Source organism: Nelusetta ayraudi, unplaced genomic scaffold (assembly GCF_046127955.1).
Source record: "Nelusetta ayraudi isolate G7.1 ecotype Tasmania unplaced genomic scaffold, CSIRO-AGI_Nayr_v1 ptg000011l, whole genome shotgun sequence".
Taxonomy (NCBI): Eukaryota; Metazoa; Chordata; class Actinopteri; order Tetraodontiformes; family Monacanthidae; genus Nelusetta; species Nelusetta ayraudi.
The window spans coordinates 9652501-9679927 of record NW_027466061.1 but is presented as its reverse complement, the minus strand read 5'-3'; the positions used below and the strand labels follow the sequence as shown (position 1 = coordinate 9679927).

The 27427-nt window shown below is 45.2% G+C and overlaps 2 protein-coding genes across 3 annotated transcripts in view; both read left to right on the top strand.

The window, feature by feature from the left end:
* The first annotated feature begins 306 nt into the window (after positions 1-306).
* LOC142884793 (glutamate decarboxylase 1-like) lies at positions 307-16219 on the top strand. Of its 2 annotated transcripts, XM_076020696.1 has the most exons (17): positions 308-568; positions 1526-1631; positions 3879-3935; positions 5264-5401; positions 6013-6255; positions 7876-7966; positions 12220-12332; positions 12435-12550; positions 12879-12958; positions 13493-13547; positions 13645-13761; positions 13870-13934; positions 14013-14091; positions 14196-14345; positions 14540-14647; positions 14791-14880; positions 15123-16219. In XM_076020696.1, exons 2-17 carry the CDS (start codon positions 1556-1558, stop codon positions 15294-15296), a joined length of 1752 nt encoding a protein of 583 aa, XP_075876811.1. In that variant the 5' UTR covers positions 308-568; positions 1526-1555; the 3' UTR covers positions 15297-16219. The 2 variants fall into 2 exon arrangements, with proteins under 2 accessions (XP_075876812.1, XP_075876811.1); XM_076020697.1 differs by lacking the exon at positions 3879-3935 and having other exon boundaries at positions 307-568.
* Positions 16220-20838: 4619 nt separating this feature from the next.
* The window catches only part of LOC142884792 (kidney mitochondrial carrier protein 1), a 7496-nt gene continuing 907 nt past the window's right edge, over positions 20839-27427 (top strand). Inside the window, exons 1-9 of the mRNA XM_076020694.1 lie at positions 20839-21031; positions 21131-21278; positions 22618-22712; positions 22805-22890; positions 24718-24813; positions 24892-25016; positions 25206-25329; positions 25692-25772; positions 27123-27427. The exon at positions 27123-27427 is cut by the window's right edge and continues 907 nt beyond it. Coding sequence (XP_075876809.1) covers positions 20968-21031; positions 21131-21278; positions 22618-22712; positions 22805-22890; positions 24718-24813; positions 24892-25016; positions 25206-25329; positions 25692-25772; positions 27123-27164 — 861 coding nt within the window. The 5' untranslated portion in view covers positions 20839-20967 and the 3' untranslated portion in view covers positions 27165-27427. The remainder of the gene's footprint in view (positions 21032-21130; positions 21279-22617; positions 22713-22804; positions 22891-24717; positions 24814-24891; positions 25017-25205; positions 25330-25691; positions 25773-27122) is intronic.

Sequence of the window (27427 nt, the reverse complement as noted above, 5' to 3'; positions counted from 1 at the left end):
AGAATAAATAAATAAATAAATCCCCTCTTTCGGCTCAGCTGAGATCTGAATATCTCGCTCAAAGTCATGAACCAGGTGGGCGTGTCATCCCAAGGTCAGCCTCGGTCCTGTGACTCCCGCGCGCATACATGCACACACCTGGAAAAGCGCACACATGCGCGCCAAAGGGGGAGGGCGGGTGTACGTCACTGGTGTTTTTCCTTTTGCTGTTTATTCCTCCTTTTTTTGGAGGGGTGGGTAGGGGCGCTCCTTCAAGTGGATTGTGGCTGTCAGCAGCGCTCAGGAAAGCTTCATTAGTCGTCAGAAGGGGAGGCAAGGCTGTGACTCATGCCTGCGTGAGGAGACCAATGGGCTGCCGGAGCCAGACGTATAAATGAGAGGAGGGGAGGGATTTTTTTTCCACTAATCTTGAGGGAGAAAGGGTCACTTGCGCGCCGCTGCGTGGGATTTTTATTGGCGCGCTCCGCCGGTATTCCTCTGGAGTGTTTCCTGCCTGCTGATTGTGACATCCTGTTGTAGTTTTTGTTCCCCTCGGTCTGGATCCGACAACCTGTGCACTCGACAACCGGTAAGATGCCTCCGCCTTTTTTTTTTTTTTTTTTTGTTATTTTTCCCTCTTAGAATTCCAGTCGCGTCCTTGATGCCTTGTTTCCCAAAGAGACGCGTCTTATCTGAACGTGGAGGTTGTGTTTTATTTTTATTCATTTTTTTTAAACGAAGTGAAACTGCTGGAATTCGATATTTATCGGGTGATGCGTGGGGAGCTGTTGAGTCTGCCTCCAAATACCACGATGACATTGAGCGATGAGGGGATGAGGAGAGGCTCGTTTAAAGCGCAACTTAATTGAAGCGTCGATTGCTGAGTCAATATTTGATAGGCAGGCGATTTATAGTAGGCGTTTTTTTTTTTTTTTTACTTCAATGCTGTCAAAATGTGTTATTTAACATATTCTTATGATATCAACAGTTTTAATCTATTTTTTAGATGTATTATTTATATATTTTTCACATGCTATTTGTGTGTGGTTCCTCAGAAATGCTGCTCGGTAAACAGACAGAAAGCTATTTTGTCTGCTGTTGCTTTGTTATCCAAAGGGGGGAAATGACATCCATTCACAGCAATTATAAAGCCATTTTTGCAAAACATTTTTTATAGAGATAATAATCGTACTCCATTATCTCTATATTCCTCGACATCAATTCAGCAGACCCGGCGGAGTCCGAGCAAAAATAATGAAGTCTATTCCCCAAAATGACTGTCTGGACGAAACTGTGCATCCTGATGCGCGTGCAGCCCTTGCGCCATGCGTAATCCTCCTCCAAAGTGCGCGCTCAGATTCACAGCCCTCTGTGCCATCCTTCAACAATGATACTGCGCCCACGCAGCCACGCACGCACGGGGATGACAAAATGTTCTGATCAAATCGTGGGCCGTTCCCATAAAACTGACAACAATTAGTCAAAATAAGTACATTTCACGCCTGAGCTGGTGATCCCACTAACCCGCTGCCCGCCCTGTTTGCAGCTGAATTACAGCGCCGGTACCAGAGGAGTGATGGCCACGTCTGAACCCAGAGCCACCGACGGGGAGCAGGACCCCAACTCGGACAATTTAAGACCTCCGTCCTCAAGTAGGTCCTCCCACTCTCCAAACATAAATCCCTTCCGGTAAATTCTCGACCTATGCTGCCCCCCCCCCTCTCCCCCTCTCGCTGGTGCCTTGCTCAGCGGCACTTGCGCAGTGAGATCCTATGCAAGGAGGGGGTGGGGGGCATGGGGTGGGGAGGTGGGCTCGGACCCGGTTGACTCCCCCGCACCTCTGTCTGCCCCCACCACCCCCTCTCCTCCCCCCCTCCCCTCCTCCCCTCCTCCCACTGCTCCCTCCGCGGCTGTCTGATAAAGGCTCGTCTCACCCGGACCATTTGCTGCTGTGCGGGCTCCGTCGTTAATCATTCCGGTTAAAAACAGAGCCATCAGCTGCCTGTCGCTGCCCGGCGGAGCAGCAGCGCGCAGAAAACACCGGACCTGGCGCGCAAATAATGCGCCATTAGGCTCCTGTTATGGATTTTCAGCCATACGGACAATTATTTCTAAACACAAACTACTGATTTTTCAGGAGATACTGTCTCGAATTTCGGCGTTTTATTACAATAATGCATGTAATTCGAGGATATGTTTTTTTTTTTTTTTTTTTTTTTTTAAGAATATCTCTCTCTCTCTCTCTCTCTCTCTCTCTCTCTCTCTCTCTCTCTCTCTCTCTCTCTCTCTCTCTCTCTCTTTTATTTATTTATTTATTTTTTTACGATTTGTATATCTATATGTTTGTTTGTTTTTTTCGAATTATCACACACGAAACTCGTCCACCACCCCAACCCCACCCTATTTTTTTATTTTTATGACGATCCATTCCTGTCATAACGGATCTTATCTTGGCGGCCCAGGATGAATCAGGCCCTCGCGGCTGTGTCCATGCAGATAAGCTGCTGAGGAAATATTTCCTGCTTTTATTGCCAAAGTGAGTCAACCTATTTAGGTATACACGTTAACCTGCGGGTTAATGAATCATTTTGAGCATTTGTCCGCCGGACAAAATCGAGCCCATTACAGCGCACTTGAGCAGCCATCTGCAGCGCGACACTGGAAAGTAATTACGCGTTTTTTTCCCCCACTCCTCCTTCCACCCTTTCCGCTGCCCAATGTTAAAAGAAATTATTCAGTCCGCTATGAATTGTCCAATATCATATTTTATTTCCCGATCGAATAAAAACAATATATCCACTTTGTATGTTTACCACAGGTTTGCAGCCACAATATATCTAAAAATAAAGATAATAATAAATAAATAAATAAATAAATGAATAAATAAAAATTACATTGTTAATCCGATTGTAACAGTGCTGTTGTGTCTGACTTCCTCTGCTGCTGTATGTTGTCACTATTTGGTCGCCACGCTTCATCTCACGCCTGGTGGTGCCTTTGTCGTGTTTGTGCGCTGTTTGTGTTTTTGCTATGAGTGTTGGCCTGGCCTCGGGCTGCTCCAAAGCCTCTCGTGAAATGAAATCGCAACGGTAAAATTGAACTAGCCCACTTTTTTTTTATTTTTTTTATTTATTGCTCTGCTGTGTTTGTGTCGGAAAGTTCTCCATTGGGTTGGAGCCATTCGTCGCCTCGTCGTGACTCTGCTGGGCTGCATCGTTTCATTTTTTCCCACCGTCTTCTCACGGCTTCAGATTCATCTCCGCTTACGCATGTCCATAGCACGCGTTCGTGTGCGTGTGCTGCTGGTTCCTGCATAAAGCCGACCGTACAGACTCCCCACGTTTGCCACAGACATCACCAGGCCGCTCCAGTCACACACTGTGTTTCACTCAATTAATTCCTGCCCTCCTGCGTATGAGCTCATTTCACGGGCGTTAATTCCAGTCCGCCCCTTGGCTGGGAGTGTGTGAGCCGGCCTGGGTTCCGTGCGGGCCCCGCCGTCCGCGCCAATTGATTGAACTTGAATCCCAATGAACGAGACTCATCCTCTTCCGCGCGCATCTGGCTGGGGGTGCAAGTGGCAAAAACGCACGAGGGCAAATCACGAATCCAAAAACGTGCAGAAGCTCCACATTCCACCAAACTGTCACACACACACACACACACACACACACACACACACACACACACACACACACACACACACACACACAGACCTGGCCGAGAATTTGGGCAACAGATTCTAGATTTTTTTTTTTGTTCTCCCACTGATTCGTCTCGCTCCATCGGCTGCATCACGCTTCCACCGCGCGCTCCACCGGCTTTGACATTCATCTTCCGCCCATCCATGTCGCACAGCCACCCCGCGGCCTGAAACTCAAAGGTTCATTCTGTTTTAGCCTACGAATATGCGTGGATGCACGGATGCACAAGAAAGCTGGGGATGAAGATTTGCGGTAAGTCTTTTACTTGGCGGCACCGAGAATTTTTCATCTTCTAATTTTCTATTTTTTTCTCTCTCCATTTCGCCATTTCGGGATTATATTATTCCACTGTGATATAATGTTTCTCCCTGTATTTCCACCGTGGGAGCCTTTCGGGAAAACAATATAATAAAATTCAAGCTTTGATAAAGGCTGGTTCGCACCAGGCCATCCACGACTGTCACATTGTGTTTCCATCTTCCGAAGGTCAGTGGACATTAGCCTTTAGGTCTGATAATGAGAGACCCCGAACAGCCTCCCCCCCGACAGCCTCCGACCCGTGTCTCCTCCGTTCCAGCGCAGAGAGGAAGATTCCGCAGACAGACAGGCCGGGGAATTGAGCACAGAGCGCGTTCACAAATAAGGCGGTGATTCCTTTTTGAAAGATAAGATAAGATGTATTTAAAAAGGAAAAAAAAAGGAGCGCTGGACTGGTCTGCCTCGACAGGATTCGAATAAGATCAACATATTGAGCGAGATGTATATTTGCATTTCCAGAAACTCCGAATCTGACCTATTGCACATTTCGATTAGCCCAAACGACATTTTAATGGGCTGGAGTGGAAATTGACTGGAAATGCCCCCTATGCGGGGTCTGTATGGCAGTTAGCTTGCGGGGGTGCCACACAGTAATGGTTTTCAATGTGTCATTTCGGGTCTAATGAAGGAGGAATCAAAGATCATCCTTTAAGAAAGAGGATTTTATGCGGGTTTTTTTCATCCCTTAGCGCGTCAGAATGTTTAAGCCTATAGAGGAGCAATCAGTGAAAGAGATGTGATTTTTCCTCAGAGGTTCAAACACCAGTGTCTCCCTGGTAACATATAGGTAACATATAGATATACTTTTAAACTTGTTTATCGCGGCCAGCAGTTGGTTGTTTCCTGCGTCGGTGGCGGCGTGATTGGGGGTGTGGTCGTGTTGTCAGAGGGTGTGGTCGCCCCATCACGCACGATCCGATGTGGCTCTTCTGTGTGTGTGTGTGTGTGTGTGTATGTGTGTGTGTGTGTGTGTGTGTGTGTGTGTTTGTGCGTGCGCGCGCGGCCTATATTTGATAAAGATCTCGGGTGGAAACATTGATCAGGAGTTGGCTGTACATCTCGACAGGGAAGCACCACGATCCAGCACAGCCCGCCACCATTATCTCCTTTGTTTTCTCTCTCAATTTTGCGTTGTTTATATTCTTTTTTTTTAAAAAAAACCCAAAAAGAACATATATATTTCCCCCTGTTGTCGTGCGCTACATACGGGGAGATGGATGTGTTTGGCGATAACTTGTGCCCGTCACCGTGTAACACCCTAGGGTTCCTGCAGAAGAACAACAGCCTGGATGACAAAGGGAGGCTCTCCGGCCAGAAGAACCTGCTGTCATGCAATAACGGGGATCGGGACTCGCGCTTCCGCCTCACCGAGACCGACTTCTCCAACCTGTTCGCCAGAGGTGAGAACCTGCTGCACACCTGGAGAGGTTAAAAAGGATTTTGCCCATTTTCGTATGGGCTATAGTTAGGATCTTTTTTGTTTGTTTGTTTGTTATTAATTAAAAAAAAAAAAAGAAAAAAAAAGAGGTGATTTTAGAAAGATTGGCAGATGAATTGCTGTTGGGCCTCTTTTCTTTAGGCCTTTAAAGCCTATGGTGGTGAGCCTTGCATTTAAAATGCTTGATAGAAACTGTTTGCCATACAATTTAATTTGTGCCTAAAGCTAAGTTATGAAACAATCATCCGTTTTTCATTAACCTCTCAGAATTTACATTTCCAAAAGATCTGAGTTCATTCAGTCATTAGAGTGACTAAAACACAAATGAAAACAAAATAATGGCGTTATTTACAGGCAAATTTGCATTACAACTCATAAAGAAACATTTTACTGGTGCAAACACAATGTAGGTTACATGATAAAAAATGTCACACTTGGCCACAAGCCTAAAAATACAAAATCAAATTTTGACTGTGTTTCAATCATATTGGCTTTGAAAAAAAATTCCTGAAGGCCAAATATTGGATTGTGTGTCACCCAGGTGTCATTTTTCACCAACCTCTCTCTTCACAGACTTGCTTCCAGCCAAAAATGGAGAGGAGCCCACCATACAGTTCCTGCTGGAAATTGTCGACATTCTCACCAACTATGTCAAGAAGACCTTTGACCGGTCCACCAAAGTGTTGGACTTCCACCACCCCCACCAGCTGCTGGAGGGTATGGAGGGCTTCAACCTGGAGCTGTCTGACCAGCCCGAGTCTCTGGAACAGATCCTGGTCGACTGCCGGGACACGCTCAAGTACGGCGTCCGCACAGGTAGGCCAGGGAGAGGCAGCGCTCACCTGCCATTGAGAATGAATGATAATAATATTTTGTGATATTTTGAATATATGGTCTAACACTAAAAGTTATCATAAAAAATAGACCAAACTGAACTTGTGTAATTTTTTTAAGTTCCAGTGTGAAGTTGTTTTTTTTTTTAAATTAATGCTTATATTTTTTTTGTGTATAATGTCAGACACTGCAGTCAGACTGTCAGGCTGACATCGCATTCCTGTTAAAGCATTTCCATCTGGCAAAATCCTATTTTTTCCTCTTGGATAGAATCACAGAGCCTTGCAGCAGGTCCGTAGAAACGTGGTGTAAGATACAAATCGGCCTGCTCTTTATTCTTATTACGAACAACTGAGAACACAGAAGTTATTTATGATCAATGACTTTATCTCAATAAAATTGGTGGTTTCTCCTCAATTCTATATTCCAGTAGATCCCAGTAAATGGTACACACTTGGCCTTTAATATCTCCAAATATGCCATTAAACATTGCAGCCTGAAATATAGCCATATATATTATTGCATAAAAATATACAATAATAATAGAGCATGACAATATTTTATATTTTGATGTTCTGGCTGCAACTTTAGTAGTGTCCATAAAATTCACATATTCACTGTGCGGTTGATGGTATTTGCCGGCTATTTTAAGGCCATTACGGTGACTGCCTTATTTATTGTCCCCATGGTAATTCTCTGCACCTCCCCCTTTTTATACCTCACAATTTATTAAAGGCTGGCTTGCCTGAGGGGATCCTAACTGGCTGTTTCAAGCTGCTAAAATTGACCAAACTCAAACTCTCCCCAGGGTTTTACACATCATTCAGCCTCCTCTGGGCCGGAGGAACTGTCTGTGGTGCTGAATCTTTCTGCGCCGTCAGCTGCCAGCTTTCTGCCCGTCCCTGCTCCTACCACAAAACACTTCACTGTTCATATTGTCTGTGTCTGTGTGTGTGTGTGTGTGTGTGTGTGTGTGTGTGTGTGTGTGTGTGTGTGTGTGTGTGTGTGTGTGCATATATACACACATACATGCATACACACACACACATACATACATATACATATATACATATATATATATATATATATGTATATATATATATATATATATATATATATATATATATATATATATATATATATATATATTTATGTATATATACGTTATATTTGTGCACATGTATATAATTCAAAAGGTCTTAGTATGAGTCACACAGTTCATTTGTGCGATTTCCATTAAGTGCTTACACCGTGGCAGCATTGACGCTTCAGGCATGTTGATGGTGACGTGTGAAAGCACTTGGGAGTTTAAGTGGCTGTCGTGCAGCCTTGTTAGCAGTGTAATTATGGAACACTGAACAGTGCAAAGTCAGATCCTTAAGGTTTCATGTCAGACATGGGGTTTATTTATTTTTTGTTTTATTTTATTTGAGATCTGCAGTAATATCTGTGTACAAAACAACTATTAAACTAGGCCCTTCCATTTCCTATAGGTGATCTAGGACACTTTCTTTTATTAATTCTTTAAGGGCAGTTTAAAACTTCAGAAAGGGTCATCATTATCCCAGCTACATTACATTAATTCCCTCTTCCTCTCAATAGGTCACCCACGATTCTTCAACCAGCTTTCCTCTGGCCTGGACATCATCGGCCTGGCCGGCGAGTGGCTCACCTCCACCGCTAACACCAACATGTGAGTTACACGCAATCATGCATCCCCAAAGCGTTTACAGCTCAGTTATTACACATAAAGGGTGGGGGGCAGACACCACAAATGTTAAAACAGGCCAAATGGCATTTCCTGTTTGTCTGGAAATGGTCGCCGGTCATTATCATATGGAATCCCAGCCGAGGTGTTCATTCCCCTTGGCTTGTTCCAAAATTAGACACAAGAGGCTCGGAGGGCAGTTACATAAAGTGTGGGGTTTGTCCTCTGGAGAGTTTTTATTGACAGACACAGGCGGCCGCTGTGTGGCACTCTGTGTTTGAGGCTGCCACCCCCCCTGCAGGGCAGGCTAGATTGCATATTGATCCTGGGTCACAGTTACATGGTGGCCCAGACTGATAGAGGGCACGAACCCCATCATCACTACACACTCTGGACACGTTCACACCTATACATGTGTGTAAATAGGACCGGACTCTGTGTTATTATCATCATTGACATAAGTAACGAGCATCATGTTGCTCCAGATTTTGACTTTGACGAAACATCCAGCCGCAACACACACACGCACACACACACACACACACACACACACACACACACACACACACACACACACACACACACACACACACATACAACACACACACACACGTGCGCGTGCGCACACAGCTGCTCACAAAGATAAAAACCAATCTTGATGTTTATCAGCCTGATATTTACAACTCTCTGTGTGTAAACATGTGCATAAATCTGGGCATATATTCTCAGTGTTAAAATAAAGGGGGTGGAAGGGTAATAAAAATATATAATTCAAATTTAAATTGTATACACACATATACATTATCCAAACAGCTCGTATGCAGACATTTCTCAAACTTTCAAAGAATAAAATAAAAAGCATGGAACAGATAAATACCTGGTAATAAAATGTATCACTTCATGGGGAAAAATCTTAGAATCATAAGGATCAGAAAAATAAATGATTGTTTCATGAAAGACAAAGCAGAAAAAAGACAATAGGAAAAACAAGGTACAGACAACGCAGACAACTTTACTAAACAATACTATTTTTTCTTGCTTTGTTGTATTTTTTTTTGAAAGTTTTATGATATAAATCAGTCTCATTATTGCATCACACAAGTTTCTCTTTTTATGGGTGAGTATTGTTACTTACAGCCTTGATACACACTTGTTTAGTCTGGGCTCAAATCACTAAGTAGGTTTCTTTTGGCATTGATTGCTCTGTTCAGTTAGCCTTTCAATGTTTATCACATTCTTTGGAAAACATTTGGATGAATGGACACACACACACACACACACACACACACACACACACACACACGGACACGGACACACATCACGAAGCACACATTTTATTTTCAGCTTTTCATTTTTAATAGCATAGATTAATTATCGCAGGATAAACATGATGCCCTATTTGCTGAGATTGGGTTTAAGAAACAACGAGGACTGTGTTTGCTGCTTTCTGTCGTTCTTGGTTGGTTAATGATGGGAGGTGCCTTTGCTCAGCTGATAGCTGATGTTTACAGAGCACAAATTGACCAAGAGGCGAGAGACACACTGTGTCATCCCCACACAAACTGAGCTTTCAGTATTTCTCCCCGACTGGCTGCTAAAGAAGTGATCGATACTGGGATAATCATCCCGAAGGCAAGAGGCGGGAAAAACCAGAGACTCTTAATTCATCCAGTTTCTCAAAAAAAACAAAAAAACATTTTCTTTAACAGCCGCTGCCTCCCTCCTTTAATATAAAACTTTCCCATCTCCTCTGCTGGGTGGAAGAATGCCCCGAGACATAGGGACCGTTGAGCACGCACACGCACACACACACACACACACACACCAGCTCTGCCTGTCCCAGATACAGCAGCGAGGGGTTTCCAGTCCATTGACTGTAGGCTCATTGAGAGCTGGTCTTAGCAGATAGGCCAGCTGGGCCCCACACTGACACACAATGTCCCGCGGCTGCCACGACAAAACTCCTCCGTCACACTGTGGGAAATGGCTGCAGCGGCTCCCTGCGGGGCCCTCAGTGCTGCTCCTTTGTCCCCACGGACACAGACTGGCTCCTCTGGGGGAGATGAGAGGAGAGTGTGGTAGGGGGTCAAAGGGTTAGTCACACACACACACATAGACAGACACACGCACGTATCCAAAAGCAGACACACTGAGTGCCCTTGATGATGATAATAAGGGCATTTAGGGAGCGTCCCTGGAGACGGGCAGGTGACTGAGGGGTAATTTTCGCCCTGAAAAGACCAATGATTTGCTCTGATTGTGATAATCATCTCCATTATTTTCATTATACGGCAAAATGACTCAAAGGGGAAAGGAGAATTTTAAAAAGATACACTGAGTTTTGCTGCCAATTGGGGCACCTTCTGGGGAGAGGTGACAGGGAGCTGCCCAGTTTCTGTGATGGATCAGTGAGGTTCCTCTCTTTGTAAATGGGCATCTAAATAACACTTCTTTTTTTTTTTTTTTTTAAATATAAAAAATTTGTTTTGGCATTCAGCTTAAAAACCAAAAATGCCAAATTAGAAATAAATAACCAGCATCTGATTCAGAGTAAAAGCAGCACAAATTAAAAAACAAACAAACAAGGGTTGCAAAAATAAAAGTGTTACAAAAACACAAAAAAAATAGTGACTGGGATCAAAACGGAATACAAATGGAGGCATCTGCGAATAAAATATCCAGTAAATAAGTTTTCGGCTGCTGACCATCAACGTTAAACGAAACAAAAAAATTGTGTGCGCCCTCCTGTTTCAATTCTGAACTTGCGCATTTTGGCTTGTTCTTTTTCCTTGAAAATGTTCTTCCTGCGACACAGTTCTGCTCCCTGGTCCTCTCTGTCGCCTGCATGCCTCCCTGCCTCTGCCTCCACACCGGCTCCCCTCCTATCCCTTTGTTGTCCTCTGTCACAGTTTCCCGTCGGCTCATTGTTTTACCCCCGCAGCCTCCTTCTCCTCCTTGCTGCCTTTGTTCCTCCCTCCACTGCGCCTGAACTATGAAAAAAAAAAAAGATAAATAAGACAAATAAATGGCGCAGCCCCTCTCTCTGAGCCGAGCGGAGGGGATCCGGAGACGAGACGCCACCGTTGTTCCAGGGAGGCGCTGGTAGCTGGTGGGAGTGGAGGAGTTGTGTTGTGTAACTGGCCTCATTTCCAGCCGGGTTGGGGAAAAAAATAAAGGGTTCAAACCTGAGGGCGTCCGTGGGAGGCAGTGAAATGTGGGTTAGCGAAAAGCGGAGCGAGCTCAGGTCTGGCGGTGGGGGGTTTGATTTGTGGGACACACTCAACGACCCGCGGTGTTTTGCTCTTTAGTTTGGCAGAGTGGAAAGTTGTCCTGCCATCTGAGAAAGGCCATTACTTTTTATTTAAAGGCTCCATGTTATGCAAAGTCCACTCTGCAGGTCGCCTCGTTTGACTCCTCCCAAGCATGAAGTTTTATCAGGACACTAAAGCCCAACATTTTTTTAGCAGGAGGCTGTAAGCAGAGGGCTAACTTTATTATATATATTAATATAATATACTGTATCTCTTTCGGGAGATTTGTTGAGGTTTTGTTTTTTTTTGGTTAATTCAATGTGTGAGGTTGCCCCACTGGAGTCAAAGATGAAAAATAAAGAGCTGGAAGTGTGGACAGGCTGCCCCCTGCCATTTCAGAATAATAACGACTAGTTGTGGTGTCGTCGTCTCCCCCCCCTCTAAATTCTGGTGTCAACACTCGTTCTTATCTCGTTAAAACACTCCCTCTATCTGTCTTTTCCCCCTATCTCTCTCACTCTCTCTCTCTCTCGCTCTCTCTCTCACACACACACACACACACGAGTCAGCATCCAAGTCTTCTCAGCCATCAAACCAGCCCCATTCATTGTGAGATTGGCAGGGTTGACAGATAGCCATCACAGCTTTGTGTGCTTTAATTAAACCGCCCAGTGATTTTTTTTGGAGAGCATTTGAATATGAATGTTTGCTTCTCCGACTCTTATCAGACACTTTTTAATTAGCAAACTCAGCAGAAGCGCCGGTATTGCACCCTGTGGACAGAAATACAGTGCAGCTAATAAAAAAAACAATAAATGTGTGTGTGTGCGTGCGCGTGCGTGTGCGTGTGCGTGTGCGTGTGCGCGCGCTTTTTTTGTGCAGAAGAATCTTCCGCTCCTGCTCTGCCCGCTCATTCTGTTGTGTTGATTTCCCCAACCGTTGCGGCGAAAGACGCGCATGTGGCTCATATTGCGTTGTGATTGACAGGTTCACCTACGAGATCGCTCCGGTGTTTGTGCTGATGGAGCAGCTGACCCTGAAGAAGATGAGAGAGATGATTGGCTGGCCCGATGGCGAAGGGGACGGACTCTTCTCTCCAGGTTCAAAACATTTGTGCGCTATGTGTGTTATTGTTTTTATTCTCTCCATGTTCTTCCGCTAGTGTCCATGGTGCTGACCTTGTGCGCTCTTCTTCTCAACAGGGGGCGCCATCTCCAATATGTACAGTGTGATGATTGCTCGTTACAAGTACTTTCCAGAGGTCAAGACCAAGGGGATGTCTGCCGCCCCTCGCCTCGTCCTCTTCACATCTGAGCATGTAAGAGACTGCGCACACACACTCGCACACACTCACACACTCACACACGCACAGACTGGTTCCTAGGTGCTGAAATAGAGGAGGCTCTATGCTCCATTGGTCGTAGATTGAGGTCATTGAAGAAGTCCAGTAATGACCAGCGGCCAGTGGCTACTTTAATAGATCTATTTACTTTTATCACGTCCACCTGTGTCTGTAAATCATTTTATGTTCAATGCGGTGGGACAAAAAAATCAAAGCAAAGCCACACTCTCTCACACACATTGCTGTAATTCTGCCAACAGTTGAACGGCAGGTAAATCATTGCTGGCGTTTGCGTTTCCCACAGAGCCACTACTCCATCAAGAAGGCCGGAGCTGCTCTGGGCTTCGGCACTGAGAACGTGATCCTGCTCAGCACCGACGAGAGGTGAGGAACCCGTCCTGGGCACGTTGCGAAACTCTGCATGTCCCCGATGTGTAAACCCTGCATGGCAGCTGGACGGCTCAGATTTCTTTTCTGGAATCTCACTCCCTGTGCTGCCAACAACAATAGAAAGCATTTGCAGTTGTGACAAAACCAGGCAGTGGAAAAAGCTGAAGTGAAAATGCAGGAAGCAGGAGCCAGCCAAGCTAATGCTGCTAAACTAAACTATAGCTCGGCTGTTGCTCAGATCACATTTGCATGCATTTGTTTTTCTTTGCATTAAAAAGAAAAAACAACAGAGGTCATAGAAATCTTTTTGCAAAACTTCTGACTCTCTTTATCAATTACTGAAACCAACATCACAGTGCACTTCTGCCCAGCATGTGGCCATGATGCACAAGTCATTTTCATCATGCTATGCAATTTCTATGAACGCTTTCCTTGATGTATGGGCTTAATTCCAGAGTGTTGTGGTGGAATTATTCCATCTGATCTCTCAGTGTGTATAACTGATGTGAGGCCTCTTGGCTCTTTCAGAGGACGAGTCATTCCTGCAGACCTGGAAGCCAAAATCATCGATGCCAAACAGAAGGTGCGTGTTCTTTTAATCCTCGCTGTCGGTCTGTGTCTTCATATGTTTTTGTCCTCTCACCTCCTAATAAACCACGCGTGTCCACTCACAATGGCAGGGTTACGTGCCGTTGTTCGTCAACGCCACGGCTGGTTCCACGGTGTACGGCGCGTTCGACCCAATCAACGAGATCGCCGACATCTGCGAGAAGTACAACCTGTGGCTCCATGTCGATGTGAGCGTGTTGGGCTTCCGAGCGCCCCCCCGCGTTTACCGTCACGGCTAGCGACGCGGACTCTTTCCACTAGTGTGCAACCTTATGTAAACGCCACTTTCTCCGCAGGGAGCGTGGGGCGGCGGACTCCTGATGTCCAGGAAGCATCGTCATAAGCTGAGCGGGGTGGAGAGGTGAGGAGTTGTGCTGTTTCAAGGATGGAGGAGCGGGGGTTAAATGACGTTGTGACTGACAACAACGGGATTTTGCAGGGCCAACTCTGTGACGTGGAACCCTCACAAGATGATGGGCGTTCCCCTGCAGTGCTCCGCCATCCTGGTCCGAGAGAAGGTAGAGTGGAGGAGGAGCAACAGGGCAACGGCAATTTAACAAACGCTTCCGTGCACACAGATGTTTGTTGCTAACGGTGTGTGTGTGTTTGTGTGCGTGTGCAGGGAATCATGGCTGGCTGTAACTCCATGTGCGCAGGCTACCTGTTCCAACAGGACAAACAGTACGACGTGGCCTACGACACGGGCGACAAGGCCATCCAGTGCGGCCGCCACGTCGACATCTTCAAGTTCTGGCTCATGTGGAAGGCCAAGGTAGGTCGGCACGGGCTGCGTCTAAAAGGATAGTTCAATTTAAATTGTTTTGTGGGTGGCAGGAAGCCGAACTAGCTGTTTCCAAATTAGTAGCTGGCTTATTTGCAGGTTTTTTTTTGTTTGTTTTGTTGTGCTTTTCTACTTGGTTGTTCCTTTTGATGGTTATAAGCACCATGTTGTTCTTTCTCCTGCAGGGCACCATTGGGTTCGAGCAGCACATTGACAAGTGTTTGGACCTGTCTCAGTACCTGTACAACAAGATCAAGAACAGGGAGGGATACGAGATGGTGTTTGACGGCGTGGTGAGTCTCTCGTCATCTGTTTTATTCCAGGGTTTCTATTTGTCCTCCCAACCCATGCGTTTTAACACACCGTGTGTGTGTGTGTGTGTGTGTGTGTGTGTGTGTGTGTGTGTGTGTGTGTGTGTGTGTGTGTGTGTGTGCAGCCTCAACACACCAACGTTTGCTTCTGGTACATCCCGCCCAGCCTGAGAGGAATGCCCGACGGCGACGAGCGGCGGGAGAAACTGCACGGAGTGAGTCACCTCCAACTTGTTGCGTGACATTCAGCTTCATGCTGCTCTTCTGAAAAAATTAGAAAAAATATATCTTTTTTTATCAGTTGGGCTGATCAGAAACAGTTTGAACCTTCCTATTGGTGCCATGGCCAACAGTGGACACACTGACGTTGACAATGACGTACTTTTTGCTGGAATAAACGTATGACACCAGCTCTTCATCGCTCTAATCTTTTCATTGTTTTATTCTCCTCCACCAGGTGGCACCAAAGATCAAAGCCATGATGATGGAATCCGGGACCACCATGGTGGGCTACCAGCCTCAGGCCAACAAAGTCAACTTCTTCCGCATGGTGGTTTCCAACCCCGCAGCCACACAGTCCGACATCGACTTCCTCATCGATGAGATCGAGCGTATGGGTCACGACCTGTAGACCCTCGCCGCCGCCCTGGTGGTCGCTCGCAGTAGTTGATGAGTTGCGGCGCGACGAAACACTCACAGTGTTGTGGACAGAATGATGTCACAGCACAGTTTAGGTTCTTTTGTGGCCCCCAGAGCACTCTGGGTGTTTCTCCCGCTGCAGAGGAACTCCCAATGAGAGACACTTTGTTTTAGCACATGGATCCACCTCTTGAGAAAATATACAAGTACCTGAAAACTGTGGGTACAGTGTGTGAGAGTGCCGTGGAATCTCGTGATTTTTAGTCCCTTGTCCAATGTAGTTTGTCTTTTTAACGTCTGTGTGTCTGTGTGTGTGTGTGCGTGCATGTGTGTGCGTGGGTGTGCGTACACACTAAAGGGTAAAAAAAAAAAAAAGCACAGATGAAAACAACTGAACACAGTAACATTTGAATAATCCTGCTGTATCTGAACATTTGCCGCACAAAATTGCAACTCTGGTGCTTTCAGCTGTGTATTTAATGTCAGTGCACTGAACTGTTCGTCTAAACCAGCACCCAAGCCCTGACGCGGTGTGACGTGTGATGGTGTGAATGTGTGTTGTGTGTGTGTGTATGCGTGTGTGTGTGTGACCTCCTGTGTAATCTTGTCATGTGCTTCGCAGTATTGTTATGAGAAAAAAACATGCTTATTTAAAACGTGCACACTTTATGCACATGTTGTGTTTGAGCTGGGAGGGTTTAGATAACAAACAACAGCAGGTTTTCACAGCCTGCAATATTTTTTCCCCCATAAAAGTTTAAGATGAATATTTAAGGCGTCTGAAGCTCCTACCCAAGTCTTTTAACTTATAAAACGCTGGCTCGTTGTCTGTTTCATTCAATCCTGTGAAACCCATAGTTATTTATTATATTGTTTAAGATGTTGATATTTGATTCTATTTAAAAAAAAAATAGATATATGAATATATATATATATATATACTTATATATATTGCATTTACACTGTTTGCAGATTCAGGTATTTTATTGTAAATGTATCCTAATGTGTATTACATGGTAATACATTTGTAAATGTAATGACAGAGGTTAAAGTAAGGTTTATTTATGGTGATTTTGTGAGCCAAAGAACGCAAGATGCTACACGGAGGGATCCAACGTCCTTCAAACAAGACCACTTGTGTATTTAGATGTTTGTAACGCGTGAAGCCTGCGATGCAATTTCTATAGCGTGTTTGTTTCCGTGATTGTGAATCTTTTTCGGCTGAATGTTCTCCGGGATGACTGCACTTGGCCTTCTGATGCGTTTAAGAACAGAGTAGCTTTTATTTTGGAGGGAAGCACAAGGATGTGAGAATGTACTGTCCTTCAGACACTGAAGAAAGGATTGTTGTCGCTGTCCAAAATCCTGACGCATTTACTGTAATATAGTATATATTAACTGTAACATGATATTACCTGTATTCTCAGTGTTTTTTGGGAATATCTCTTACAAAGATTTCCTGTGTGTGTGTGTGTGTGTGTGTGTGTGTGTGTATGTGTGTGTGTAATTGCACAATGTTCACCTTTTTCTCTCTTCCATTGTAAATGGATGTGTACTAATAGCAGTAATATATATAAGACTTATATTGACAAAGTATTTATGGTATAGGGACCATATGTAAAATGGCACAACTGCTTAAATCGTAAGATTAATCTGTATGTTGTATGTGACCAACCTGCAGGGGACGTGTTTCCCTGCGGCAGTTTTCAGTAGGCACTTTAACAGAATCATCGAAATTGAATATCTTTAATAAAGTCTATATAAAGGAGAGGAAGCGTGTCTACACTTTTTGAACATCCTGCCCCCTGATACGTACAGCAGGTTGCCTCTCTGCCTGATCAGATCTGAGAGGGCTTTGTTTTGCCTCCTAGCTGTGCGACAAATTGCTTTATTCTCCTCCATGACGCAGTCCTACTGCAGCTTTTTCTATTTCCAGTCTCCTTCTCTTCTTCTCCCCTTATTTAAGTACCCCCCTCTCCTTCCCACCTCCTAATCTCCTTTTCTTTCTCCCGTCCTCTAGACGCCCTCCCTCTTAGCCGCTTATTCACCTGAGATGATGATGTGGTTCGGCTTCACTGAGCCACAATCTGGTAGAAAAACAAAGGCATTTGTTGCAGTATGGGTGCAGTATAACCTTTTGCTGAAGATTATAATAATAAAAAAAAACAAATCAATAAGACGTGGATGGCTCTGAGACATTGAAAGGCTAAGGGGATTTGACATGCAGACACCGCCCTCTGGTGGTGACATCGTGTCTTTAGAATCGCCAAAAGAAACGCAGCATTACCTTGACGAGTTTTAATTAAGATCTCATTATTTTTTCCATTTAGAATGACATGCATGATTAAAGTATGTATTATTATTTTAAAACAGCATTTATTTGTTTGTTTGATAACATATTTACGAAGACATTGGATTTAGTATTCAGATTTTCTATTTCTGTCAAAACAAATGAGACTGCTGTATAATCAATAAAATATTACAACTGATCCTTGAATCTCTCGAGGAAGGTTGATGCTGTGGCTCTCGTCCTCCACGCTTGAGGGTTTAACACCCACACACTGTTTTGACAAGTGGCTGCGCATGGGCGTTCCACAGCCCGTACTGCTCACAGTTTTGAGCCCACATGCGCTGCTTTCTATTTTCTTTAATTTCCCCCCGCATCATGATATTTAAAGTAACGTAGGTTTGACTGAAAATATTAGTGGTTCTTAACAACAGATGCTATGTTTGCTCTACTCATCTACTCATTTCCTTTTATTTGTTCTATAGTGTATCAAGAGATGGGTAAGACACTACTCTCTGTCCTCCATCTCTATCCACACACACACACACACACACACACACACACACACACACACACACACACACACACACACACACACACACACAGCAGTAAAATACCAATCAAGTGATGCTCAGTGACATTAATACAATGTTCCCACAGTAACTCATGAGCAACACAAAACAAGTGGCTCCTATTTAGGCAGCACAAAACAATCAACAGCACGGTGTACTTTCAGTCAGACAGCTAAGTGTTAAAGAGCAGAGCGGGCCTGTAGGCGGTTTTACATTTGTCATACTAATGTGGGAATTAGGCGTCTTTATGTAACTGCACATCTCAAAGGTAGGCTACTTGTTGATATTGTTCAAAGCAGTGAAACACATATGTGCACTGCGCTTGTGGCCTCTCAAAACAACTGAATTATCTTGATTTATTTTTTAGACACACACACACACACACACACACACACACACACACACACACACACACACTCACCTCGCCTCCTTGTGACAAATCACCGCATTAAATGTGGACATTTTAGCCGCACCGCACTTGCTTCTACTTATTGGTTTCAGATAAAGCCGCAATATTTCCATTCATCTACTCCCGGTCGTCGATATGAGTGTAGCAGCCGAGCGTGCGCGCACACACACACACACACACACACACACACACACACACACACACACACACACACACACACACACACACACACTCAGTCGCTTCCGCACACGATTCCTATTGCTTCCCGGTCGTTAATAATGTACCGGTGGCAATGCTGAGGTTACTGACCCATAGCCAACCCATTAATCAGACAATACAACGAGCATATGATCATAGTAAGTACGCTCTAGATGAATGTCCTGCTGTCAAGGAGAAAATACCCAAATGATTTCCAGACGCTGAGACCAAAAAGGACGAATGTGCTGGGAAAAACAGGTGAGATGAGGCTGAGGCGCTTCCACAAGGTCACAAACCCTGACTTGGAGAATCTGGTCTGATAAGCAGAATCCACTTGGTTTTGTGCTGTCAAACCGTTTCTGGTTCAGCATGTTAATATCTTCTATGACACGCTTGTCGATCCTGTTATCCCATTCAGTGTGAATTCATTGAGTCGTTGGATCATTTGTTGGCCATCTTAAATAAGCTGCTTGCTGGTGCCGTCAGTGTTCAATGACATCTACAGTTGTGTCACTCTGCCCTCTAGTGGCAGTGCTTTGGAACTACTGTATAATATGGTAATATGATTAAAATCCAAACATGACCTTAAAACAAGCCAGTTAACCCTTTCTGGATTTGTGACATTTGACATCTAAGCTGCATGAAATACTTTGTTGGTTTATCTGACCTAGCACCTAGATATTAGGGCCTTCAAACATGGAATTATCATAATAACATCTTGAAAAATGATGCCCCCAAAGTGGCATAGAACATTTTGTGTGAAGTGCAATACTCACACCCGCCAGTGCCTCCTGTGCCCAGTATATGTCAACATGAACTGGCCAAGCGGCTAACGTGCATGTGCGCTCACCATTTGCCAGGGAGCTCCAGCGTGTTGTGCACATGGACACCCCGCTGTCTAGGGTGGAACAGCACCCCCTCCCCAGCATGTTCTTGTAAAACATTTACAATCAAAGACAGGTGGCGTAAAGGTCAGCGACTTCAGTTGTGATCCCAGCCCTCGGCTGTCGAGTCTATTGAGACGGTGGCAGGATGACTTAAGCATGAACACACAGTGACCGCAAACTACACATGATACAGTTACTCTGTCAACAGCTGCAGGCAAGAGGCTGTTGTATTTTGCACATATTGCCTTGCAATATGTGCAATTGTTTTCTCATTATCCCCCTCCCCCTTAATGGTCTGAATATGCAATATGATTTTATATCATGTTCAGTCATTCATCTTCAACAATCACTTTCTATCGCACTCAGAGTTGTTGTGGGGGTTTGCTGGAGCCTCTCCTAGCTGTTCATATATAGCTTTATTATTCTCTGTCCTTGACTACAATTTGGGAACCTTGAACATTTATTACCCAAATCACTCCACTGATCTCCAGAATGCAGCCTATTTGTCCCTCTGTTTACAGCCTCTGTAAACAGAGGCTGTAAACAGAGACCGTCGTGAGACAGGTATTTTCACAAATACCTTGTGAAAATACCAGGCTTTGGCTAAAGAAACTAACGCTTTGTTGAACCTTCCTCATGTTTTTAAATGAGGTGAAAGGGGCAAAACCAAAACTCTACTGGGCGTGGAGGAGTACCGGTGATACTCACTGGGGTGATTTTGTGTCATGTGTCCACAAAACAATGTTTCCACAACTTTGTGTTTCCCATGGGAGGCCTGGAGTTTGCACTCTCTCAAAAATGTTGAAAATGAAGGATGAAATGTTTCTCTTTTCTGGAGTTTGTATTAACATGCTGAAGACACAAATTAATGATAGAAAATAAAAAAATAAATAAAAAAGTGACCCAAACAGATTGAGACGCGGTGGACATATTACTGTCAGATCGGGGGGGGAGTACCTTAACGGGGTTGCTTGATTTTCATTTCATTACTTTTAATGAACTATTACAACTGTTTACCCGAGTTTTTCTGTTTCTGTTTCTGTTGTGGCGTCTAAGTAAAGCTCGCATATTGCCCGTTTTACCTTCCCTATGGTCTCACGCGTCAGACGGATAGTGGGCGTGGCGAGGAAATATAAGTGGCCAATCAGGCGGGGGGGGGCGTGGTTTAACTGCCGCCTTCTGCGAGGAGAGAAGGGGGCCGCGACGCAGTGGATGAGGTTCGGATCCAGATATCGTCTACTCGCTTTGTTTCCGCCTTCGGCCCGGCAAGTTTTCCCGCTTACTTTCTGTGAACGAGCCTGGAGAGTAAAATGTCCAGCGTCAACTGGAAGCCGTTCGTCTTCGGAGGGCTCGCTTCTGTAACGGCAGAATGCGGTAAGTGATGCGAGGGGCGGCCGACCGGCGGCGGTGAAGACGATCAAACGACATCCTCCTAAGTGGCGCCTCTGCTCTGGGTCTCGTCCCGCTCCGCAGGCACCTTCCCCATCGATCTGGCCAAGACCCGTCTTCAAGTGCAGGGCCAGGTGGGCGACAGCAAGTACCGAGAGATTCGCTACAGAGGCATGCTCCATGCCATCGTGCGGATAGCAAGGGAGGAAGGAGTCCGGACTCTTTATTCTGGGTCAGTGCGCCGAATTAACGTCCATGTGCTGCTCATTTCCTGTTGTTCTGTCGACTCCTCAGCTGCTAACGCGAATGCAATTTCCAGTTACGTGTCCGTGACCCCCGACGAACTTGAATTCGTAAACTACTGTGTGTATTTACGGATATTTGCATCATCTTAGTCTACTTCCGGTTTGGCGGCGGCCATTGTTCGGCTCTCCAGCATTCTTCCAGTTTCCCTCAGCGGGGTCAGGCTCAGAGCTGCTTTCAATCTACATGTTGCTATCTTTGCTTTTTACTTTTTGTCTTTTAAAGGCTCAGTGGGTAATGCATATGTTCTCATGGAATCTAAGGCTCTGTTTGCACTTGGTCATTTAAATGCGTTTTTTGCTGATCAGATTACGAAAAACGCATGAAATGACCAAGTGCAAACAGTCCAAATCCGTTTTGACATCCGATCACCAAAACCACCTCCCGAGGTGTGATCGCATCGCATAAAAACGCATTCGTCACGGACGTGCGAACAGAATGCGACTTCAGTCCACATTAACGACCGCCTACTCCACTCACCTCTCCCGTGTACGTACTTGGTCGGCGCCCCAACTTCCGGCATCGTCATTATAAAGTTACAAACAAGAAGCGAATTAAAGTAGAATTAAAACGAGTGACTTGATATAGTCCGCAAACAAGAAGTTGATTCTTATTCGCTGCCATGTAAAACTCGCCGTGGTTTTGGCTTTACTGCCCCCAGTCGTTAAAAACGGAAATGACGCATGTTGCATTTGCATAGGTTCGGCAGGGTGTGTGTGATGCGATCACAAATAGCACGCTAGAGACGCATGTTAATGGCTAAGTGCGAACAGATGCTGCGAGATCCGTTCTCCTGATCCAATCACCCAAAACAGTTACACGTGATCAAGTGAAAACAGGGCCTAATGTAGAAAGATGCGTTTTTGTTTTTAAATAGATTCACTCCCTAGGAGCAAATGACTCGTGTTTTAATCAGTTTATGATGAGCATTTGCTGTGTATTTCTACTGAAGGCCGGTACACCAGTAAGGAAGCAGCCATGTTGTGACTTCACACATCTGCTCTGGCCCATATTGAGAGAGAATCTTTCTGTGCTGTGGCATGCAATGGACATGCTTTCAGGTCATTGCATGCTATTAAAACTCTGGGTTGCTGGAGTAATTGTTATTTTTAACAAACACTCAAGTAGCTGCACAGACATTGACTTCAAGCAAAAACCTGTAGATGCGTATTATTGGGACACACAGGGCGCTGACACAGTTGTGAGCCGCCAAAGTCCGCTGGGACACCCCGGGAGTGGATGATGAAAAACGTGATTTGATTTTACAGGATAGCTCCTGCCATGCTTCGCCAGGCCTCCTATGGGACAATCAAAATTGGCACATACCAAACCTTCAAGCGACTGCTGGTTGACAGGCCAGAGGGTGAGTCCCACTTTATTCTCCTGTGATCTCTCACGCCCACCTTCCTGACGACGACAAACACTATGACAAAATGCTGCACTCTTCTCTTTCAGATGAGACGCTGCTGACTAACGTGATGTGTGGCATTCTCTCTGGAGTCATCTCCTCCTCCATAGCCAACCCCACTGACGTGCTGAAGGTAGCTATTTGTTTTGCAGACAGTGCCATTGTGTTGCCTCTCCTCGTTGGTGTTGAAAAGCAGCGAGATAAAGGGGGGTCAGCAAAGTATGTTGAGTCCTTGTCAAACATGTGACCCTGTCCACAGAAGTTTTAGTTTCCTTTGTTGGTTTGAGTCTGTTTGCCGAGTGCCACACATTCTAATATGGTGTCCATTTGTTTATGAGGGCTGCGGCCTATCTTGCTAACCTAATGTAATTTCCGTCTGAAGTAGTTTAGCCAGTACCAGCGTGACCTCACAATTTAGAAGCAGCTCCTGAGGAGAAAGAGGAACCAAGAACCACGGCCATTGGTTAGTTGTGACCAAAAGAGGAAGTTGTTGTAAGGTTGTAAACAAAGACAGCCACTTATTCAAGATTGTTTATTATTATGTGCACATATCATGAAAATTTGCTTTGACGTAGTTCTCTGCAAAATATAACATAAAAACACTCGCAATATGTGTGGAATGAAAATGTGCAAATGAATCGCAGTCCCAGAGAAGATGGAGAATGTCAGGCGGGGGGGGTAATTTGTGCAGGTGTGGCAGTGGGTGGTGAGATGGCTTTCACAGCTCTGGGGAAAACGCTGTTTCTGAGTCTGGTGGTGGTAGTTTCTGTAGTTTTGTACTTTTTCCTGAGCGATGCGCGACAAACCAATAAACTGAGTGGCTCATGCAGTGTGGCCAGTTCATGGAAACATTTCTCCCATGAAAGGAGATGCCATGAAGGACACTCTTGACTGATGGATGCTTGAGGTTAGTCGATTAACTGTTCTTTCTTTAAATAAAGGGACACACCCGTGTTTGCAACACTCTTAAAATGAGAAAGCCGGCGTGAAAGGAAGTCGGTGTCTGAGCTCGTTGCGCTACAAGTCTCTAACGGTCTCTGTTGTACCAGATCAGGCTACTCTAAAATGGAATCTTTGGTTTCTCACCAAAAGCATGTTGGACAGTCATGTGGCAGTATAGTGACAATTGTGCACGTGTGACATGAAGCTCCAAACCTTGTGCACAGGTCTGCTCCAGACTGTGTGTGTGTGTTAGTGTGCCAAGTGGAGTGATGGTTATTTCTGTGTAATGTGTGGGCTATTAATACACAGACCCCTCTGAGCTCAGACATGGAGGCCTCTGTAAGTGATACTGCGACCTGTGGGCTCATGATTATCTGCACTCTGACATTTTGTTGGCTTTTCCTCTCTGATGCCTGTCGGCTGCAGTGTTTTCTGTCAAATGGCAAATGAAAAATGCTGCAGGCAGGGCTACAAAACATGGACTATTTTACTAACTGGGCTTTTACCACATTTCTCTTTGTTCCTTTGAACATATTTTTCATGTAACTTACTTCTCTTTTCCCATAGAAGCATATAAAGTGCCGTACGTGACCCTGCTGTATTGTTTGGTTTTCCCCTGTATACTTTACCCAACTTTTAGTATTTTTATAATTAAATATCTGCTTAACTCAACATCTCTGGTACTTCACTAGAACTCTCTGCACGTCTGATTTCTGTTATGATGCCTCGTGTTTTCAGTTTAATGTGCTGCACAAGACACAAACCCAAAACAAATCTGTTAGCAGGCGCCATTTTACACGCGAGCCTTCAGTTTTGTGGCGCACACTTCCTGAAAGTGATGGATGGATAAAACAGTCTGGGGCGTTGCGCTTGCCAAAAATCCCTCATGAGTTTGTTTTCGTGGGAGGCTAATAATTAAAATGCCGGACATGGCTTGGCGAACCCGCAGTGTTCCGACCTTGTGTTTCATACTTTTTATTGCCTTGAGTTCAAGTGGTTGCCTCTGTGTCCATCTCAGATCCGCATGCAGGCTCAAGGAAACTTGATCCAGGGCAGCATGATGGGCAACTTTATCAACATCTACCAGGAGGAGGGAACACGAGGGCTGTGGAAGGTACAGTGAGAGCAAGAACGCTGAGTTGCTGTTCAGAAGTCACCTCAGTATCACAGAGAAACTTTACCACCCTGACAGGGCGTCTCTCTCACGGCTCAGCGAGCTGCCATCGTGGTCGGAGTGGAGCTGCCCGTCTATGACATCACAAAGAAGCACCTCATCTTGTCTGGTTACATGGGAGACACAGTGTACACACACTTCTTGTAAGTTTGCGGGGTCACATGCACATTCTGCCCCAGCCGCGGTATCGTTTATCACAGGGAAACAGGATCCAGATCTAAATGTAGAGCTGATGAGATTGCGCAACTTCTGGCGGTAGCATCAGCAAACAGCACAGTCAGAAGAAAGAGTGTCCTGTTTATTGCCCGTCCTGCTTTTTCTGACTCCCTCAGGTCCAGTTTTGTGTGCGGCCTCGCCGGAGCTTTGACCTCCAACCCTGTGGACGTTGTCCGCACTCGCATGATGAACCAGAGAGGAGCGGCTCTGTACCAGGGGACTCTGGACTGCTTGCTACAGGTCAGAGGAAATGACAGTGTGTGTTTACCGTTTCTGTTTTCACTTGTCTGATCCAAAGAAGATTCTCCTCTTCACTCCTCCAACTGCTAGACAGAGCTGTACAGCCACAGGGCAATGATTCCTGTTCTCCCTCATTCTGCACTCGTGTTCAAACTGGTTCCCCTCCCCGACTGTCACTTCTGCTGCTTTTAAAACTACAAACCACCAACTGTTCTTATTGCCCAATGATGGAGCAGCGTCACAGAGCCCCCTCCCTCATTAGCAGTAAAAACAAACTTTCCCCCCAGACAACTTGAGAACCAACGGGGGGTGAAAAGATAAAACCGGCTTTTCAACGTGTGTGTTTTACGTTTCCTTTGCAGACGTGGCGCTCCGAGGGTTTCATGGCCCTCTACAAGGGCTTCTTCCCCAACTGGCTGCGCCTGGGACCCTGGAACATAATTGTATCCTTGAACAGTTTCATTAGTGAGCTTGTGTGTTTACACACTGTACAAACTCTGTGATGCAACGTCCTTTGAACTTGTAGTAATTACGTGTGTGTGTGTGTGTGTGTGTGTGTGTGTGTGTGTGTGTGTGTGTGTGTGTGTGTGTGTGTGTGTGTGTGTGTGTGTGTGTGTGTGTGTGTGTGTGTGTGTGTGTGTGTGTGTGTGTGGTTTATCCTAATGCTTAATGCTAGCTAACCCCTTTATGTAAGACTGCTAAACTACTGGCTCAGTAGCCCACTGCCCCTGCACACATGTGTGGGCCTCCATAGGGACAGAGAGTGAAAGGTGAATAAAAGCCTTTCAGCAATGGCTGAAGAGATGCAATGGAAAGGGAGGCCTTAAAAAATAATGTGTAATGGGATTATTGACTCATTAGAACAGAGTAGAGGGACTATTGGGCTCCATTGGCATGTAAGGTACATGTCAATGTTTTTAGTCAGATAAAACCGATTGAGTTAAATAACTTTTGTGTTTTTCATTTGATTAATAAGCATTAACATTTGCCTAAGGCGACATTCAGACTGCCAGCCAAAATCTGAGTTAGCCAATCCAGATTGAAACCAGATTTCTCTCTTGTAGTCTGAAGAGTCACAAATCACACGAAATCCGACTTTTGCAAAACAGATTAAAACCTCCTTCAGGAGGTAGTTTCAAATGGCATTTGGACAGATGTGTCTCAGTGTGAACAGCTCCAAACGCACCGATGGGTTTTGACTGTCCGTGACGTTGCTCTACATGACACAAGACCCAATGTGCCGAAAAGAAGAAAGCAGAAAACAGAGGAGGAAACTCATTGGCTCATCAGTCTGTAGGTGATACTGTAGCTCCATTCAAGCCAAGCTCCAGGGAATGTATCGCAACAAGTCCATTCAGTTTTTGCCGCTGTGACGTCACACACTACACGTGCTGGACGACGCCTCCACTCCGACGTCGTTGCTACAGCAACCTGTCAGATGGGTCAACAATGTGGCCCAGTCTGAACAGAGCCAGATCCCATTTTGACACTTGTTAAAAACGGTGTGGACAGTCAGCCCTAAAAATTGGATTCGAGAAGGAATCTGATTTGAATCAGATTCACCTGCAGTCTGAACGCAGCCTAAAGACCAGAAGGGAAATTTATTTGGAGATTTTTTTATTTATTTTTTTACCCTAACATCCGATTTGAGATCAATTTAAACAAAAAAGTCCCTCAACATTGTGTACAATATTTTTTGCTTGATGCTACTAAATCTGTCACCCTGGGCCTTTAAACTGAGCAGGGGAATCAGTCCCAAATCTTCTTGCCGTGTTCCTTAACTCCGCCCCCAGTTCTTCCTCACCTACGAGCAGCTGAAGAAGATCGATGTGTGAGCGGCAGAGCGAGGCGGCCATTTAGAGGGGAGTCTGAGCGAGAGCTGCGCTGAGGTGAGAGGACCAACATCGGGACTGGCTGGACGCTGACAGATCCTTGATGGGACCCCAGAACCAAGGCAGGAAATGAAAGTGTGTTGGCGTGGACCCAGTCAATGAGGCACGCCCACTTCCTGTTTGGGCTCTGTTTTGCACCGACGCCTGTGGGAAGGCGAAGGAAAACGTGGATGTTTGCTCCAAATAACTTGTTTGTCTTTGCTGGT